At 39.0% G+C, this 21728-nt stretch overlaps 1 protein-coding gene across 4 annotated transcripts; it reads right to left on the reverse strand.

Moving 5' to 3' along the window:
• Positions 1 to 1507: 1507 nt before the first annotated feature.
• Positions 1508 to 12963, reverse strand: LOC135463890 (doublesex- and mab-3-related transcription factor 1-like). 4 transcript variants are annotated; one of them, XM_064741354.1, is made up of 4 exons: positions 12855 to 12963; positions 8930 to 9238; positions 7480 to 7620; positions 1508 to 3744 (listed from the first exon to the last, which is right to left on the reverse strand). In XM_064741354.1, the coding sequence occupies exons 2-4, from the start codon at positions 9228 to 9230 to the stop codon at positions 3215 to 3217; spliced, it is 972 nt and encodes a 323-aa protein (XP_064597424.1). In that variant the 5' UTR covers positions 9231 to 9238; positions 12855 to 12963; the 3' UTR covers positions 1508 to 3214. The 4 variants fall into 4 exon arrangements, with proteins under 4 accessions (XP_064597424.1, XP_064597423.1, XP_064597421.1 ...); XM_064741353.1 differs by lacking the exon at positions 12855 to 12963 and adding an exon at positions 11239 to 11393; XM_064741351.1 differs by lacking the exon at positions 12855 to 12963 and adding an exon at positions 11143 to 11300.
• Positions 12964 to 21728: the final 8765 nt, after the last annotated feature.

The raw sequence follows: 21728 nt of genomic DNA on the forward strand, positions 1-21728 counted from the left end.
CCCTGTAGATTTCCAGCTCGTTGTTGGCAAAAAAAACATTTATTAATAAATAAAACCACTTGGGACTATGCAAGTGAGTGATTGAATACTTGGGGTTTAATGTCATACTTAACAATTTTTCAGTCATATGATGATAAAGGAATCCTTGGAGTGCATTTAATGTGACACCTTATGCAGGACGGATTTCCACCCCTTTTTCATCTAGTCCTGCTTTACTGAGAGGGCTTACCAAAGGCAAGCAAGCCGCCCCGCCCGAGCCATTATACCGATACGGGTCAACCCAGTCATTGCACTATCCCCTTCATGCTGAACGCCAAGCGAGGAAGTTAGAACTTCCTCTTTTAAGGTCTTAGGTGTGACTCGATCCAGGATTGACCCTGGATCAACCTCTCCCAAAATGGAGGCTCTCCAACTGTGCTATCGGGGCCGGATCACACTCTACGACACAAGGTGCGGGTTCAAATCTGGCCTTTGATAGGGAATTCATGGGTTCCCCAGCTCTTACTGTTAGTGGGGCCTTGGTGACAATAAAATAACGCTTGTGTGATGAAGCACTGGTTTACTTCACCCATTAAAATGACCATCATAAGTGAAACATTCTTAACTACCGAGTTTAACATGACCTGTAGTATTTATTTATTTATTCGATTGGTGTTTTACGCTGTACTCAAGAATATTTCACTTATGCCACGGTGGCTACCATTATGGTGGGAGGAAAACCGAGGCAGAGCCCAGGGGAAACCCACGGCTATCACTAGGTTGCTGAGCAGACCTTACTCACTTACGGCCGGAGAGGAAGTCAGCATGAGCTGGACTTGAACTCACGGCGACCGCATTGGCGAGAGGTTTCTGAGTCATTAGCTGCCCTAGCGCGCTAACGAACTGAGCCACAGAGGCCCCCTCAGCTGTAGTAGACTGGTGTAATGACATTAAACCCCAAGTATTCAATCACTCACTTGCAAGTCCCAAGTGGTTTTATTTATTAATAAATGTTTTTTTTGCCAACAACGAGCTGGGAAATCTACAGGGGCTGGTTGTTCAAATGTGTTACTGAAGTTAAGCCAGACTGAAATCTAAATACCAGCATGACTCTCAGCATGAAGGGGATAGTGCAGTGTGTGGTTGACCCGTATCAGTATAATGGCTCGGGCAGGGCGACTTACTTACCTTTGTTAAGTCGTCTCAGTGAAGCAGCACTAGATAAAAGAGCGCTGGAAATCCGTCTTGCAACAATGAGGCACATTACATGCACTCCAAGGATTCCTTCATCGTCATATGACTGAAAAATTGATAATTACGACGTTAAACCCTCAGCACGCACTCACTCACTAAAAGATTTAAACTAGGTCCAAGAAATTTGCCCACTGATTCTTTGCTGCAAAACAATACACCGGCCCAATTTCAGTTCTTTCCTGTTCTGAGCCCTTGACTCTAACTCGAGCACAAGAGATTGAGGGAAAAACTGTGTTGTGACAAGTTGGAGAGATAAAGCTCACAATAACTGTAATTTCGGGGGAACGTGCTTGTAACTTTAATTACAGTCAATGAAAGGGTATAAAGAACAAAAAATTAAATACAAATAAAAAAAATACTAAAGTATCTTATTTGAGTATCTGTAAAATTCACAAATAATTTTACCACTGAAGTCAAAAGTAAACAGAGAATACATATTTGAATTCTAAAATTAAATTCCACAGCCGCCAAAAGATGTGACAGTCTTTGGAAAACTTCCGTACAAATTTATGGGTTTCAAAAGAGAAATTCATCTTCTGTCTGGCATAAAAAATAAATCAAAATATATATTGGCTGAACGCTGAAAATGTCTTTCCTACATCTGTAGCTCTAATACAAGCACACTTAACAGTTACATTAATACAAGTATTTCCAGAAATAATGAAACAGTATGAATGCTTTTCAGACTTGACCTGTAAGTGACAAAAATAAAGACTCAACTTATTTACAAACGCCTAAAGAACCTTTATCAAACGCACAGTAAAACAAGGCCAACATCAAAAAATTCCTTGCTGGACATAACCCGGGCCTATCTGAAAAAGTTTATACAAAGGTTGACAGGAAATTTGCTTCTTTTTCATTTTTTATTGTTGATTATTAAAAAGGTAGGTGTTTTAAAGCTATTAACATCCAGGGAAAAAATTAAAAAAACAAACTTTTATAAAAATTCTAATAAAAATGGCTTGTTTTCTAGAGGGTCAGTCGGGTTACGCCCAACAAGAATATCTCTAATTATGGTCTAATACAAGTGAATCTTTCAACAATGGAAAAAAGAAAAGAAACAAAAAAAAAAAAAAAATCAAACAAGCATGAGAAAGAAAAACTCACTCGTTACAGAAGTATGAGGAGCTGAGACGTACAAACTCACTCGTTACAGAAGTATGAGGAGCTGAGACGTACAAACCCACTTGTTACAGAAGTATGAGGAGCTGAGACATACAAACTCACTCATTACAGAAGTATGAGGAGCTGAGACATACAAACTCACTCGTTACAGAAGTATGAGGAGCTGAGACTACAAACTCACTCGATACAGAAGTATAAGGAGCTGAGACTACGAACTCACTCGATACAGAAGTATGAGGAGCTGAGACATACAAACTCACTCGTTACAGAAGTATGAGGAGCTGAGACGTACAAACCCACTTGTTACAGAAGTATGAGGAGCTGAGACATACAAACTCACTCGTTACAGAAGTATGAGGAGCTGAGACGTACAAACTCACTCGTTACAGAAGTATGAGGAGCTGAGACATACAAACTCACTCGATACAGAAGTATGAGGAGCTGAGACTACAAACTCACTCGATACAGAAGTATGAGGAGCTGAGACGTACAAACTCACTTGTTACAGAAGTATGAGGAGCTGAGACATACAAACTCACTCGATACAGAAGTATGAGGAGCTGAGATGTACAAACTCACTCGATACAGAAGTATGAGGAGCTGAGACGTACAAACTCACTTGTTACAGAAGTATGAGGAGCTGAGACGTACAAACTCACTCGTTACAGAAGTATGAGGAGCTGAGACGTACAAACAGTGCACAACACAGAGACAATTTATCAAGGATACTAAATTCATACAAGCTTTGAAAAACTACTTCTTGTCCATTCTGGACAAGAAGTAGTTAAGTACATGTAATTCCAGAGAACTACTTGCAGTGTGTAGTGGAAATAGGCCAAGCCCCAGACAATATCTATTACGGTTCTTTTAAGTCCATGACAAGTGGTTTGTCGTCCGTGTCAGATACCGGGTTTTTCGCCGCATCCACATCATCTAGTGAAGACAGCGGAGAGGGCGTGGCGAGAGGTGAGGATGTCCCTCGTGACATCACAAGGCTCTGCGTGTCGCTGGACTGCTGGTTCATCGGCTCGGACTGATCGCTGCGAAAATGAGTGCTCATGCCCGATGATCCGCTAGACCAGGAACTCTGTGGGGGAGAGAAGGTAGCCTGTGACTGCGAGAAGGTGTTGTGGTTCCCGTAGCGAGGGATGCTGTTCTGGTACCCTGTCTGCATAATGGTTGGATTCTCACAGCAATAGCTCCCCAGGGCATACTGGTTGTAGCCCTGCCCCTGAGGTGAGTTACTGTTAGCCTGGTAGTTGTAGTGACAGTCGTAATGGCCCTGGGGTATCCAGTTATAACTCTGTTCTAGTGGGAGCGGTGCAGCGCAGGCGCGCGGCCTGACAGGATTGTGCTGAGTGGCGTAGTCAGTGCTGGATTGCTGATCTACAGGACAAAATAAACATGTGAGTAAATAAATGGCATACAGACCTATCTATAAACTACTACTGACATTTAAACTAAAAATTTACATAGAAAAGCTCATTATTACAATTTATTTATTTATTTGATTGGTGTTTTACGCCGTACTCAAGAATATTTCACTTATACAATGGCGGCCAGCATTATGGTGGGAAGAAACTGGGCAGAGCCCGGGGGACACCCACGACCATCTGCAGGTCGCTGGAGACCTCCCACATACGGCCGGAGAGGAAGCCAGCATGAGCTGGACGAACTCACAGCGACTGCATTGGTGAGAGACTCCATCTTCTATAGAACAATCAAAACACCTTTTTTCTGATTAGTACATGTAAGATCATAGAACTTTCAGTATGATTATCACTCGTTAGTCCCTTTGATTACTACTCATAACTTTTATGACAAACTATTTGAGTATATACAAATTCGAACAAGGCACAAAATATCAGTTGTACTATCACATAAATGGATGTGATCAATTTTAGAACAGACTAAAAGATGACTTCAGTAGCAAACTGAAAGTCATAACACATTCAGCAGTCAAATATTAACACAACAATGTCGCTGTGAGAAATCCCACGGCCAGATAACTCAGGTCTTCTTATTTTTCTTTCTAAACTTATTTTATTGTTGTCTTACACCACACATGTACTTCAATAAGGAAAATGTTGACATCACTTTTATAGGCGGAAGGAAATGTAGTGAATGGGATAAACCATCAACCTTTGGCAAGTCACGGACTAACTTTCTCAGGTGTACGCCATATAATAATTGCTGGAATACAAGTGGTTTTCAATGAACATTAACAGACTGTGCAAACACGAGCATCATCAAACGCTTATTTTTGAAGGTCAAAGTGTGGGAAACTGTCAAAAAATTCCCTATCCATGGCTGGGATTGAACCTGCACCCTGTCTGTCACAGTGATTCAAAGGCAAGTGCTGATGAGATGAGCTAGAAGTCTTACCACCAAATAACAAATTACATTGTGCCTCATGTGGTTTGTGTATGGATATTGACAAGCTGTTATTACACACTCACAGCAAGAGAAAAGGTCAAAGAGTAAAGCGTAAAGGGAGATAAGTCTAAACACCAAGTAACAACTTACACTGTGCCTCCCGTAGTTTCTGTATGGTACTGACAAGTTGGTGTTACACAGCAAGAGAAGGGGGTCATACAGTATAAAGGGAGATATGTCTAACCACCAAATAACAACTTACATTGTGCCTCATGTAGTTTGTGTATGGATATTGACAAGCTGTTGTTACATACTCACAGCAAGAGAAAAGGTCAAAGAATAAAGCGTAAAGGGAGATAAGTCTAACTACCAAATAACAACTTACATTGTGCCTCATGTAGTTTGTGTATGGATACTGACAAGCTGTTGTTACACACTCACAGGAAGAGAAAAGGTCAAAGAATAAAGTGTAAAGGGAGATAAGTCTAACCACCAAATAACAACTTACATTGTGCCTCATGTAGTTTGTGTATGGATATTGACAAGCTGTTGTTACACACTCACAGGAAGAGAAAAGGTCAAAGAATAAAGCGTAAAGGGAGATAAGTCTAACCACCAAATAACAACTTACATTGTGCCTCATGTAGTTTGTGTATGGATACTGACAAGCTGTTGTTACACACTCACAGGAAGAGAAAAGGTCAAAGAATAAAGCGTAAAGGGAGATAAGTCTAACCACCAAATAACAACTTACATTGTGCCTCATGTAGTTTGTGTATGGATATTGACAAGCTGTTGTTACACACTCACAGCAAGAGAAAAGGTCAAAGAATAGTGTAAAGGGAGATAAGTCTAACCACCAAATAACAACTTACATTGTGCCTCATGTAGTTTGTGTATGGATATTGACAAGCTGTTGTTACACACTCACAGCAAGAGAAAAGGTCAAAGAATAAAGTGTAAAGGGAGATAAGTCTAACCACCAAATAACAACTTACATTGTGCCTCCTGTAGTTTCTGTATGGCAATTGACAAGTTCTTGTTACACAGGAAGAGAAGGGATCACACAGTATAAAGGGAGATATGTCTAACCACCAAATAACAACTTACATTGTGCCTCATGTAGCTTGTGTATGGATATTGACAAGCCGTTGTTACATACTCACAGCAAGAGAAAAGGTCAAAGAGTAAAGCGTAAAGGGAGATAAGTCTAAACACCAAGTAACAACTTACACTGTGCCTCCCGTAGTTTCTGTATGGTACTGACAAGTTGGTGTTACACAGCAAGAGAAGGGGGTCATACAGTATAAAGGGAGATATGTCTAACCACCAAATAACAACTTACATTGTGCCTCATGTAGTTTGTGTATGGATATTGACAAGCTGTTGTTACATACTCACAGCAAAAGAAAAGGTCAAAGAATAAAGTGTAAAGGGAGATAAGTCTAACCACCAAATAACAACTTACATTGTGCCTCATGTGGTTTGTGTAAAAGAATAAAGTGTAAAGGGAGATAAGTCTAACCACCAAATAACAACTTACATTGTGCCTCCTGTAGTTTCTGTATGGCAATTGACAAGTTGTTGTTACACAGGAAGAGAAGGGGTCATACAGTATAAAGGGAGATATGTCTAACCACCAAATAACAACTTACATTGTGCCTCATGTAGTTTGTGTATGGATATTGACAAGCTGTTGTTACACACTCACAGCAAGAGAAAAGGTCAAAGAATAAAGTGTAAAGGGAGATAAGTCTAACCACCAAATAACAACTTACATTGTGCCTCCTGTAGTTTCTGTATGGCAATTGACAAGTTGTTGTTACACAGGAAGAGAAGGGGTCATACAGTATAAAGGGAGATATGTCTAACCACCAAATAACAACTTACATTGTGCCTCATGTAGTTTGTGTATGGATATTGACAAGCTGTTGTTACACACTCACAGCAAGAGAAAAGGTCATAGAGTAACGTGTAAAGGGAGGTTAAGTCTAACTACCAAATAACAACTTACATTGTGCCTTATGTAGCTTGTGTATGGATATTGACAAGCCGTTGTTACACACTCACAGCAAGAGAAAAGGTCACAGAGTAACGTGTAGGGGGAGGTAAGTCTAACCACCAAATAACAACTTACATTGTGCCCCATGTAGTTTGTGTATGGATATTGACAAGCTGTTGTTACACACTCACAGGAAGAGGAAAGTTCAAAGAGCAAAGTGTAAAGGGAGATAATAAGTCTAGCCACCAAATAACGAATTACACTGTGCCTCATGTAGTTTGTGTATGGATATTGACAAGCTGTTGTTACACACTCACAGGAACAGGAAAGTTCAAAGAGTAAAGTGTAAAGGGAGATAATAAGTCTAGCCACCAAATAACGAATTACATTGTGCCTCATGTAGTTTGTGTATGGATATTGACAAGCTGTTGTTACACACTCACAGGAAGAGGAAAGTTCAAAGAGTAAAGTGTAAAGGGAGATAATAAGTCTAGCCACCAAATAACAAATTACATTGTGCCTCATGTAGCTTGTGTATGGATACTGACAAGGTGTTGTTACATCCATAGCAAGATAAAAGGTCATAGAGTAAAGTGTAAAGGGAGATAAGTCTAACCACCAAATAACAACTTACACTGTGCCTCCTGTAGTTTCTGTATGTCCACTGACAAGCTGTTACACAGCAAGACAAGGGATCGCAAACTATAAAGGGAGATAAGTCTAACCACCATATAACAACTTACATTGTGCCTCCTGTAGTTTCTGTATGGCCATAGACAAGTTGTTGTTACACAGCAAGAGAAGGGATCGCAGGGTGGCCACATTATAGTTGGGGTAACACAGCACCAGTGATCGCAGCGACATGTTTCGACTTAGCTCATTGGCTGGAAGAGTAGAGAATTGCTGTTTTCGATGCAATAGAGATAAGATTTAATTGGCTGTTGCTTCACTCATAGCTGCAAGGATAGGAGTAAATATTTCACTCATACAATGTCAACCAGTATCATGGGTGGAGGAAACCAGGGCGTCTGGGATAAACCAGTGATCTTTGGGAAGTCACTGACAAACTTTCCCACTTGTGACGCGCAGATATATGTACACCATTATGATACTGTTGGAAACCAAGCCATCTTCAATAAGTTCACACAATGTAACGCTCGCTCATCGATCGCACATGTGAACAATACAATAAGCGAACTGAAAGTCTAGTGAGCCAGATATGATCTTCCTTTCTATCAATACAATTTTATAAAGTATTCGTAATTCCCAGCGATCTGTACAGCAGAACTGAAGTTACACGGTAGTCCGCATAATTACAACACAATGCCATTTCTGACATTTCAAGTTCGCTGAACATCTCCCGTCATCTAGACAACAAGGGGAGGTAACTAACTAAAAAAATCAGGCTTTCTGAATACAGCGACTTGAGTGAGTTCATGATCGAAGGGAAACCCCCGATAAAACTGAACATTCGATTACTAAATGAAAGTAGGATAGGTGTCAATAGACATCTGAAAGTCTCAGTTTTATGTAGAGTACATCGAAAATAACAACACAATTTTTTTTGACGTCAGCGGTATGTCCCTTTAATAGAACTTCAGTTTAACATGATGTAAATTCTTGTTTGTGATGTACAGATGGACTGTTAGATCTATGGCCTGAGAGCAACCAGGGTCATGCTCAAGCAGGGAAATTTTCGCAACTCATAATACCCCCCCCCCCCCCCCAAATTAATAAGCCAAAATTCCACTGGGCTGGGGGGCCCAAATCAAGTTTACGCGAGATAAAAATTTTAAAAAGTGTTTATTTTGATTTATCTGAAGTTGAACATTTGTGACTTGTTGTTACTTGTATTTCTCATTCACTATTGTTATTATCTCTGATTTAGCCCAACAATTTTTTGGATTCTAACTCAAATCATGGGATTAAAATAGTACTGTGTGTAGATAAAACCACTGAAAGAATATCATCATTTTTGCAACATTTAACAGTCACTAACCAAACCCATTCAAGAACGCAATTCAGAATCATGTTTAATTAGTTTTTTATATTCTATCTACCACACCACATTAAAATGGGCAGACTGACCCTATCATGCTGTAAAAAAAAAAAAAAACGACATCATGTCGCAAAAGTAGGTCACTTGTCGTAAGGTCATCTTTCTACACATGAGTACTGAGGCAGAATACTTACTGAAGGACAGGACATTTTGTGGAGCAGCTCTGTTGATGGACTGACAGTTGTTTGCGACTGGTGGAACCAACTGCATGTTCGAGTTGTCCAAAACTAATCCTTGGTCTTCCTCTTGTTGCTGTTGCCTGCGCAGTGCGATCTGTTCGCGACTAACGCGCTGACGTTCCTCTACCAGCCAACATTTTCGACACCCACATGTCCTCCATGGGCAAAACCGCTTGTGGCCTTTCAGGATCGCCACAGCCCCATGGTTTCGGCACCGCGCACACTTTGGGATTCGTTTGGGAGTAGCAGTCTTCATTAGATGATCTGTTTCAAAAAGACACAAAAAGCAAAGAATTGTCATAAATTTTATTATGTCATCATTTCATTCAACTGTTATTGCAAATGTTACTAAAAAACATATTCAAAAAAAAGGTAAAATTGTCTCAAAAAATAACCAGTTTTAAGTTACAATGATAATCTATACATAACACCAGGTTCAGAGGTATAGCAAACTGCCACTATTTATGCAAATTACACTGATTAATATGAGACTGGTGCTAGGATAGATCTGAAAATATACATTTTATGAATCAAAACCAATCATCTCAGTAAAACTTCATGAGTTGTCTTTGCATCAGTTGAGAGATATGGTGGTCACAAAGATGGGGACGAACAGATTGACGGACGGACTTATAGACAGTGCCATTACAATACTCCTTAGTCACATTCATAAAAGGGGCTGAGAATGGAACAATGGAAATTTGAAACTAGAAATCATTTGAATTTTAGGAGGATTTTTTTTCTAAAGCATTTATCACTGGAATTTCACAGAACATTGCTTCAGTATTCACAAAGTATAAAGCTGAATTTAAAGGCTGCAATCTGCAGAAGTCGAAAAAAACATTCAAATTTTGGATTTAGCTGTTAACTCATTAATGCGAAAAAAAAAAAAAAAAATCATCATAGAATTTTCCATGCAGGCCTGGACAATGTCAGAACACTTATTTTTAAGTCACATTTGGCATGTATAATCTTCATATTACGAGAAAATATGAATGGTCATAAATTAAATTATTAGTGTACACATAATGACTTTTAAGCACTGTATGAATGATAATCATAAGTTTCCCAAGGTACAGAACTCTCCTTAGGTAAACAGACATGTTGAGCTACTCCATACATCTATTAAAAAGTCAGCAACTTCACTTCAAAACGCTTTAAAGAGCAAAACGTATTCAGAAAGCATTAGGCCTAGGCAAACACTTCTTTTTTTTTTTTTTTATTACTTTTTGTTTTTTATTTGGGTTGGGAAACTTTAATTACTTGTTAATAAAAGCCTTATTCTTGGTCAACCCTAAGCGCAATTAACATGCCTGACCTGACTCCTGCTGAAGTTGGTTCTCATTTAATTCAAGCTTGGTATATGAATAGAGAATAGATATTTCACAACAAAAACAGTGCCAATATTTATTTAGGGGAGTTCTGTTTCAGAGCGGAAGTTTGCTCGCGCATGCGCACCAATATCGTTGTCGGGCGAAAAGGGCAAATGGTTTCGTCGTGCTGTATCGTGGGCTACACGAATAGATGTTAAAAAGGTGGATCTGTTAAACTTTTCCGCATTCCACGATGTAAACGACAGAGACAAGCATGGAAAAAGGCTTACGTGTTGACGTTGTTTAGCTGTGTAAACTCGAGTTTATGAGCCGCTCAGATCAAATTCACGCGATTATTTTAAGTTTGAAGAGGTATAGGCTACATACTAATCTCACATTAATATATCACCTTATAGACAAAACATCCAATAATGTGTTATCAAAGACTTGTCACTTGGTGTTTAGAAATAGCTTAAGTTAGGAGCCCAAAAATCCCCCGCCACTTTTAGTTTCGATGTTCATTTTATCTTGAAATGTGGCGAAGTGATGGTAGTGAACTGTGCATTTGCCTGACGTTGTGCTCAAATCCAATACATGATGGTGTGCCCTTATAAACAAACCTAAATCACCTGAAAACGTGAAGTTGTTCTGCATTTCACAACGAAATCCAAAATCGAGTGGGCTTCTACCTCACACGTGCGCCCTCTCGCCGTCATTTCTTTGCATCTTCGTCAGAATATCACACTATTTGGTGGGGAGGGAAAGATGGTGTTCCAAATTGTATGAAAATTACATTCGCCGGATTCGGTTTTACCGATAAATATAGATACCGTCTAAATCTTATTAAATTCCAACCTTTTTCGACACGAAGATTCTTCTCCATGACTAAAAGTTCTCCAACCTCTCGAGAAAAAAATTATTGACCTCCCTTTCTCTTATAATAGGACTCGCCTGAAGGAATGCCGGCCATAGCATGTCTGTAATTTTTAGAAGCTGTGATTTGCAACAAACTGCAGGGATCTCGGCAGGGCAGTGAGTCGGGAAATATGGAGTTCCAAGGCACATCACCACGGACAGGATTCCAGTCAACATTTAAGAAAACATTTCAAAAGTATTATAAACTTTTTTTTTTTGAGATACATCGCGCGTGCTTCCCATTCTAGCCGAGGCATAGTAAACAGCTGTGACAGCGCGCGCAGAAAGGAACAGAAAGATACAAAGTTACAACAAAGTAATATCTTGCACTGATGAAGTACTCGTTTTGTCAGACGGGTTTATCTGCACTGTTCAACCTCAGATGCTGTTTCAAATAAATACGCACGAGATAAAAAATTTGACCTAAATATATTCCTCAAATTTTTCTTCCAGTTCTTGAACTTCCTCTTCTAAACTGGAGATTTTTTCTTAATTGTCAAACTTGTATTCGTCAAACATTTCACTAACAATGTTCATCATAATCGTTAATTTGTTAAAGTCGCGCACAAACATTAAAAATGTATGAGGAAAATAACGCATGCGCGTTCCTCTTCGTTTATTTCGCTTTGTAGTCCTTTTTTGCTCTCAAATAATACGCACCATAGACGTCCGCATATCTACATGTACTGTTTTTATTTATTTATTTACATTTTCTTTTGTCATTTTCAGATGCAGTTGGGCTGAATTTTATTGATCCAGCCTGAGTGAATTAGGTTGTTTCTTCACTTGGTACTAATAAGGGCCTTGCTAGCTCTAATGGTTAAAGTCTCTCAAATAACGTCATCGACAACAAAGTCCCTGTATACCTGGGTGGTGTGGTGTGATATTAATTACAGATATCGAATTAACTTTTTTTATTAATTAAAAACTTTCGATATATTGTAAGTGTTATTCTGTTACCTTGTTGTGATTTACTTTTGTACTTTAAAATGGCTGTATTTGTGCTCTTCCCAGTAAATGCAACTCATCGTCAACTAAACATAATCTGAGCTGATCTAACTTTACATTTTCAAACTACCTGTTTTAAAAATGATATTTTAGAAACATATTTTTCATTTTGAGTGAATGATATATATAGCTTTAACGCCTCGTCAGCAATATTTCAGCCATATATCGTGGGTGATTCTTATTTGGAAAAGGTTTGGTTTCCAAATTAACTGGCTCAGCGACGTCATTCCAAGTGCCAACGCCTAATTTGATTCCAAATGCCAAAGATGTATCAAAATCCTAAATTCTAAACCGCCTAGAATACATGGATAAAATGATACAGCATATTATTTGTGGAGTTCCATGACTTTCCGATATCGTGACGTCAGTATTTAAGCTTGTCGCCAGGATACAGTGCGCCAAACATTTACTTAAAAAAAATCTTAAATATTTTTGCGTTAAACAGCATAAATAGATTAAACATTAAACGGTATAATTAAATTTCAAATTTCAAATACACCATTCAGTGTGTGTAATGTATCAAAAATCGTTCTAAACGTTCTTTTTAATACAGATTCGCTCTACAAAGCTTTCAATGTTACCACATGTAGCAAAGTAAGCGTAAGTGTCCATAACAGTCTTTAAACTATCAATCTGTAACTCACCCAATTTCCTAATAGAGTTACTTTTTGATGTAGCGTCTGTGTTTCACAAATGCTGCACAGTTACATCAGTGTGGGTTGGCAAGTGGCTGAATAGCAAGTAACGGTACATCAGCACCGAAATGCCGCAGCTGCAAACATCGGCCAAAAAATTAGGGCACTTGTCAACAAGTGCGCGTGGCGCGTTCGATACAATTTTGCAGTCCATTCATTGAAGTATCCTCGTATTCTCGTATTCTCGGAACGTAAAACAGTATAGACAAGCAGTCAGCACAAGTGAAGACAAACATTTGCAAAATATTTGCATTTGATCGAAATTTTTTAAATGTTGGTAACCAACTCACCATTTGTATTCCATTAAACACGGAATGCATTCGTTAACATTGCACAGTAAAAACGAAATTTGTGGTCACCTCTTAATGTTCAAGAGGCAACGGGAGAGTGGAGGTTAATCTATTTATTTAGGAGCATACAATGTTGTGAAGTCCGAGTCAAACATGGGCTAACCTATTTAGCACATACCGTCTTTTTCGAGCAACAAAGTATCGAACCCAACAAGTTGCACTACAGAAAATAGAGCTTTCATAGACCATGGGTACTCTAGGGATTTCTGTTGATTGAATAACTGGGAGTCTGACTGTTCATTATGATACGAAAATTAGAAACGTCAAAAGCCGTTTCGGAAAGCGTCTTTCAAATTTAACAATTATAATTAATTTGTGGTTACAGAAGATTGGTCTTTGGACACAATGCCTATACACAATATCTATCATTCAAGTGAAAAAAGCAGGCGAAATAGGAAGTCTACATGCACTGTTCAAGGAGGCTCTATCAGTAATGACATGTACACAATTTTAAAACAAAATGAAACAAGTTGGTGCTCGTCGGCACCGTTGTTACGTTTTAAAGTTATGACTTTCTGGTAACTGGACCTACATAGGTTCAATGTGCTGACGTACGTCAAATTCATGTGCTGACGTCATGGGCATCTATTGGGACGTGACTGGTAAGGTGCACGACGCCAAACTACTGACACATCACATCATCTTATTATAGGTGTAATAATTAATGGATCATTGTATGTGGTCGATTAATGTATATACATTTTACACTGACAGATCAACTTAAGCCTGAATGCTCGCAATTATTAATCGATTAGGGACACCACGAAACTAGTATCTGTTCTGAAACCAGTGATAACGTTCACAATATACGCGGCGTTTGTGACCGCTAGCCTATATACAAAACAGACACCTGTATTTCAAAGGCACCTCTGCTATATTGTAGATATTATAGCAAGTTTATAGCATACTGCATATATATTTTTTCGCACCGCGTATATATAGAGTAAAGTGTCCGACTATACTCTGATATTGTTTGCAATATATCTTTTCTATATGCAAAGTACAGGTATTTTCCCGTAGAACTTTTGGTTTGCCGGGCAGCCCGTATATGATATAGCAGTGTTCATCTGCGGAAAAAAGGTAGGAAGAAATAAACACACCCTAGGGTAATAAGTAAAATATTGTATTCCGTAGGTAGTTGACATTCATGTGGTATAGTCTGCACAATAGTCGCTGTAAAATTGCTCGATATTTGTTAGAACACAGCACGTGCTATATCACGGACTGTATGCCCGAACTTGCTTACATATAGTTCTATAGAAAAAAAAGAAAAAAAACCGCTCCGTTACACAAAGCACACGCAGCGCTACGTTCACGTAATATCCATGGCGACGTGATACCTACAATACTGGTCGCCATGGAAGTTAGGTGCACGTAACGTGCGCTTTGTGACACGGGCCCGTGTTCTCCAAGAAAAGTTGTTTCTACTATTAATAAGAGCCTGTGGAAGTCAAGATGTTTTTGTTAATTACAGTTTGTCTACCTTGATGATTGGTGCAAGATATTGTTATGACCTATAGGCTTAGGTCGCTTATGTTCTCACGTTTTTATCCATGGAGGTCAGAATGTATGCTTTGGTTTTTATGTCATACTTAGCAATATTTCAAGCATTTATGACCACGAATCGTATCATTATAGGTTTGTGTACATATAGTGTGTCTTCTTGCATATAAAGATCAGGTGTATACCAAACCAAAATCTATATACACGTAGATGTTAACAACTTAGAACTGAAAATGATTTCTAGGTATGGGTCCTTTCTACAGCTAGCTTTTGCAGTTGTGATCACAGGTTTCAGCATATCGGCTAATATAGACCCATTTCTGGATGCATAGGTGTCTTGGATTTAGCTAATGAATTTTTATAAATCATTTTTGTCCAAAACGTTGTATGCTTCCAATTCCCAGTATGTACATATGCACAGAAATGCGAGAATTAAAAACATGGAGATAAAATATAGATATAAATATTAATTTGTTTATTATTTTTTATTTTCTTTAGTTGCTGTTTTACGCCGTACGAATATTTCATGTACACGACAGCGGCCAGGGTTGTAGGGGAAAGGAAACCTTCCCACGGACGGCCAGAGGGTTAGCCAGCACGAGCAAATCACAGACCGCATGAGGCTCCTGGGTAATTGCACTGTGCTGGTGTGCTAAGCCCCACGACCACGTAGGCTGCCGTAAACAAAGATAACAGAAGTTAGGAATACTGGAAGACAAAAAAAATTAGGAAAGGAGAAATATGCAGTTTATCCCGGCATCCTATACCCTATAAATGTAGCCACCAGAAATCGTCTAAAACGCGCCTCCAACCATCTGAAAAATCGCATTGTCCGGGCGTATGCTTTTACAGTTATAATAAATAATTTTTAAAAAATAAATGACATGATCTTTATGATCTCGCCTTCCGGGTATATTTAAGATGGACTAAAACGCGTGTCCGGCTATCTACAGCTTGAAAGCTTCAGAGGTCTAGGTGGCCCCTGGAACCCAACCTTGTGGACTAGGATAATCTGACCCTCCTCTAAATATTTAATCAAATCCCGCCCTTGCAGTACCATTGAACCATTGTTTGTAGAACTAAGGCCGGGACTGAGCTCACGCGTCGTGTGCCAGTGCTTGGTATAGCCGCGCATGCACCTTCTCTTCTGATACTCTTTTGCTAGGGTAGCGTCAAACATTTAATATTGAACTCTTATTATTAATTTGTGACATTTTTGTGTTGACATGATATACCGTATGTTCACTGGCCGAATTTTTAACCACAAGGATATAGAATTTAGCGTTTAAACCATAATTAGTTGGACACAAACCATGATATACGATATTTTATACCTTCACTTTGGAATTTTGCGGGTTTTTATGTCAGAAATCAAAACAAATTATATTTAACATGCATGTAGTGTCAGACTTCTACAACTCACACGCATGCCGTGCCATATTTTACAACTAAACATGCACAACCACTTATAGTTACGTCACTGACATGCATATTCATCTTGCTTCCCCACGCTTGGTAACCAAAATGCCATGGTAACCAAAGCACATCTGGCATATATATTCTGAGCATCGACGGCTTATATACCTAGAATGGTGCACGATATACACACTGATTTCATTCATTCGCCTATAGAACATTTCTTGCGTCTTTCCAACATCAATGATGCTGTGAGTTCAAGTCCCGCTCAAACTGGCTTCCTCTCCGGCCGTACGTGCATGGGAAGGTCTGCAGGTGGGCAACCTGCAGATGGTCGTGGGTTTTCACCGAGCTCTGCCCGGTTTCCTCCCACCATAATGCTTGTCACCGTCGTATAAGTGTAATATTCTTGAGTACCGCGTAAAACACCAATCAAGTAAATAAATAGACGTCATTGAAAACTGTTGATTGTTTCTCTTTGTACGAATCCGTCTAAATTTTGCATCTTTTGTACGTAGGCCTATGCACATTTCTTAGGTTTTTTGTGGTTTGTGGTGAACGTTGTTTTGGGGAATTAAGAACGATCATTGACCTGGAACGTGCATTTGGATGACAGCTGGTACACAATTTTAATACAAAATAAAACAAATTATAACAAATAAATTTGCATTGATTTCTATTGTTGTATGCACACATCATCGTGTTCCTCTGCAACGTTGTTAGGCCTACTTTGCACCGTTGTAGCATTTTGCCAACTCTACCTGCATAGCCTACGAGCAACGTTCGTCTAATACATGTCATGAGATCATGGTCATCTTTTTGCGCGTGACTGGGTAAGGTGCACAACCTCAAACTGCTGAAACAGCACTCATATATATGTCATACATATTTAAGAAATAATGTTCGGGTCAGGATAGTCTAACGGTAGTCTGACATCAAATCGATGTGGAAGAGTTTATATTGTGAAATTTGTAAACTCTTGGTAAAAGAATTAACAATTTATTTCTTTTTTTTTGGACTGGAGTTTTACGTCGTACCCAAGAATATTTCACTTATTCGGTAGCGGTCAGCTCGGGGGGAACCCATGGCCTTTCTATAGATTGCTTGGCAAACCAAATTACGAAACTGGCATGCAGCTGGGCTTGAACTCACATGCAGCGATCGCATTGTTGAAATGCTCCTGAGCCATTGCGCTTTATATAACTCTATATAAAATTGAATTCTCGGATTTCCACTCCAGCGAAACTTTCCCGTTACTGTACCAAGTAACGGGAAAGTACCAGCAAAAAAAAAAAGAGAGGGTCCAGGAGCCGCCAAGGCCCCGGAAGCTCTGAAGGAGCTATATCGCCTTAGAGACGATTTGCCGTATCTTAGATATGCAAATTGAGGTGTTATTGACTATTTAAGCCTGCCTATTCGCCCTGGCTTGCTTTCCATTGAAATCATGTCATTCAGATGCATACATAACTTTTTGATCAGGTCTTTGACGCAGAAAAAAGGCGTGCGTTTGATTTAGGGGAATTGTCAGTAACGCGCCAATGTGGGTGGTAACAATGGTTACTTATCTTTCCTTCACTGATGAATCTTGCAAGCCGTCCTAAGAGAAATGATCTTGGAATGACGATAAACCATAATGAAATAAATAACTCAACACCGATGAGTGCATATACTGTACAAATATAATTAATATTATAATGCATAATTAATTATTCTGCTTTTTGCGCTGAATAAAACTGCAACATCATCGCATTGAAACAGTCACTAAATCAGAAAAAAAGATTGTGTCTGGAGACAAATGAGTTCACTTTTTATTACACTGTCATATTACACTGTAGATGATTTGCCCTTCCATGGCAAAATTGTATATATTAATATATGCTACTTCTGTATGTGTACTGAAAGCTATAACAAAAGCAAACCTACATAAACCTATGTAATTTTGGCACATTATCAGTTTGGAAAAAACAGGCATGTATAACTTCGTGACACTATATCATTTGATCTGGAAAAGCAAAACGCAAAAAAATACACTACCAACGTTGCAGAAAAATTGTTATTAAAAAAATATCATTATTTCAGTACATGTGGCATGAACATTTGTACTTCAAAAACAGCCTACGCTAAGTAACTCATAAAAAGAACGGAAAACAATAAAATGAACTATATGTCAAACTCCATGAAAAATGTCCAGGTGATTGGAATTATTTAAAGAATATTTATTTAAGATTTTTAAAACGCATGAGGAAAAATTGCATTCTATGTAGACGTATACATTAGACACAACAGGTGCCAGTGCACAGCACGTTTCATGTAAATATATTTATTCAAAACTACATAACGCAGCAGTTATAAATGCGTTGTTAGAAAATTGCAGTTTACCATGTTTAGTTTACCGAGAAAATATATTTGCCAGAGGGTGATGTTTTATTCGGCGAAGGGGCCTGTTTGTGTTACAAGTAGATATAATTTCCGCATCCTAAAATGTGTGTGTGTGGGGGGGGAGGTGGGGGGCAAAAGATATGCTGCTCCGTAATATTTCACGTATATGATGGTGACCACAATTATAATGGGAGGAAACCGGGCAAAGCCCGATGGGAACCCACGATCTTCCGCAGCTTAATATAGATATAGTTGTATTAATTGCACTATAGATATAGTGGTATTCACTTAAAGATGTTTTAATTATTAAATACTTCGATGTTTACCGTTTGAGATCCTGTGTATTATCTGTCAAATACTCTGAAGGCTTCCCCACTTATACTCAACAGGCTTGTGACCATGTGACCTAAGTTAACCAATCACAAAATAGCTTTACTCATAAGCCATATATGAAGAACTAATTGCCCTGACAAAAATGCATAACATATTAACTATAGAATTATATATAACATAAGCGTTTGTGTTTATATGTGAGAGTGCTCTTCTTGGAGTTAAAAGCACCGACTATTTACACCGAATAAGAAAAATTAACTAAAAAACTCTCAAGGAGTGCAACAGCAAGGGGTATAGGTCACACGTAACCAGGGAAATACGGTCACAGTTTACCTCAGTTAGCGTTTTACTGTAACTATTAATGTAAATGCTTAAATAGTAGCAAATTACACACCCCATAGCACCGTGGCACCCCAAATCAGGTGCAAAAAAAAAATGAATGATGTTAGTTGCAATTAGACGTCACTGATCTAGAATTATTCAAAATGCTGTGCTGTCATCCCATTTAACATACAGTCACATTAAAAAAAAGCAAGGGACCAGGCCTAGGGGATGCTTAGTCCAACAGCAGAATCCCCGGTTTAACCTGGAGCAGAATAGCCTGTAAGAAAAGACCAGGAAAAGATGTCCATTTATACGACATAGGGCGATGGCACACATTACCTTGGTGAAAGCGCTTGATGCAACATTGCACGCGCTTTATACATGTATACTAATAGGGTCACATACATATCACAATGGGGACCTGTCAAACGCCCGGCAGTAGATCCCTGACGCCATTTTATTGACGTGAAACGTTCGTTTCCCAGCTTATAATTATGACGTCACAATAAAGACAGAACGACGTTTCATTATAGAAACCAATACTTTGTAACATTACATACGTTGCGCAACAATAATTTACGTCTTCCCATTAATTCCCAAATAAAGTGAACAGAATTCTGTCTTAATTTCACCACTCTTCACGCTTTGATGTATATTGTTTATACTTATTAGCGTATCAATGATCACCAAATTGCAAAAGTACAAAATCATTTTGAAAAAAACTGTTATGAACGAGAGGTGGGCATAAGCCAAGCGTATAAGCACCTTAGATGGCGTGCAACTCCTCATATCATTTTTATCACTGAACCAAATTGCACAAGTATTAACAGCATATGGAATTTGTCTAAATTATGTTTCATTAGTATACAAAATACAAAAGAACATTAGTGCGTTTAGCACAAATATGGTACAAAATAAAATCTGATTTTATTTTTACGAAATTCAAAATATTCTTTAATATGGCATAAAACCAAAAATCCATCCATATGAATGAAAACATTTGTTGGTGTAGGGGGCAAACCAACATATAAAGTCACTTGTGGTTTACTTCAGCGCTAAAATTGAACGTAATATTCCGGGTAAGGCTGAGCAAAATCAAAAACGAAAAACTTGGTGGTATGACTCAGATCATCAACGACGGAATTCAGTCGTGGACCTGTGCCGTCTTTTGTGAATGTCCCGTCAAGACCATGACGACGAAAATTTCTTGAGTTTTTTTGACTTCGGACTTGAAATGTTGAGAGAGAAAAAAACTACATCACTTTTGAAAGGAATTTCCTGACGACAGCCAGTTGCCATGGAGATGAAACCCCTGCTGACAAATCCCGTCAACGTGACAGGGATGCGGCATGAAGAACAATCGCCTATCACAATCCCAGTCTTTTATCATCCACTCCCTTGTACTGAAAACCATAGAAATAAGAGTGTACAGAGGAGGGCGATGGAGCAGTTGAGACAGTAATGTCATTTGGGAATGATAAGAGCAAGGGATGTAATGCTAGTGTGAGATCTGCACTGCTGGCATCAGGAAACCAATAGAGCCAAGGGAAACACTGCTGGCACTAAGAAATGAAAGGAGCAATGGGTGCAACACTGGCATCAGGAAATGATAAAAGCAATGTGCAACGGTAGAATCTGGAAATGATGGGGGCAATGGATGTGATGCCAGCATGGGGAACTTAGAAGAATTGATGCTAAGTAAGTGTCAGGGGAATGAAAAGAACAATGGGACAATACCGGGTGCTATGCTAGTAACAGAGAACGGTAAGATCAATGGGTGCAATGGCTGGCGTCAGAGAACGATAAGAACAGTGGATGAAATGCTGTGATCTGGGAATGATGGGGGTAATGGATGCAATTCTGGCAAGAAGGATCAGGGGATTATAAGAGCAATGGAACAACGCTGGTGTCAATCCGGAAACAATAGGAGCAATTGGTACAATATACTAAAATATTTATTGGCAATATTGGCTTCAGGAAACGATAAAGCCAATGGCTTCAGGGAACGATGAGGATTGGTGCTATACCTGTATTAGGGAGCGATAACAGCAATGGGACTAGGCTGGCAATAATGAACGATAAAAGCAATGAGGGCAAGACTGGTATCACAGAATGAAGAGAACAACGGGCGCAATGCTGGCATCAGGGAAAGATAAGAGTAAGGGGTCAATGTTGGCATGAATCCAGGACAAAAGCCCCGCCCGACGAAAATCCCGATGTCAAAACACCTGGCGGACATAAGTGATGATATTACGGAACGACGAGAGCAATGGTTGGAAGGCGGCATCAAGGAAGGATAAGCCCAATGAGTGCAAGCGTTTAGTGTATCCTTGTAAACAAATCTTTCAACCTCCGAGAACTCACAAGGCAACGAACCATTCTTCTTCACCTGCGTTATACATATACTTCAGAGTTATGGCAAAGAAAGAAGCAGAATTTATTTATTTATTTGTTGGGCGAGTGTTTAACGCCGTAATCACGAATTGTTCTCGAGAACTTTTACAACAACTCACAGGAG

The sequence above is a fragment of the Liolophura sinensis genome, chromosome 3, assembly GCF_032854445.1.
Source record: "Liolophura sinensis isolate JHLJ2023 chromosome 3, CUHK_Ljap_v2, whole genome shotgun sequence".
Lineage (NCBI taxonomy): Eukaryota > Metazoa > Mollusca > Polyplacophora > Chitonida > Chitonidae > Liolophura > Liolophura sinensis.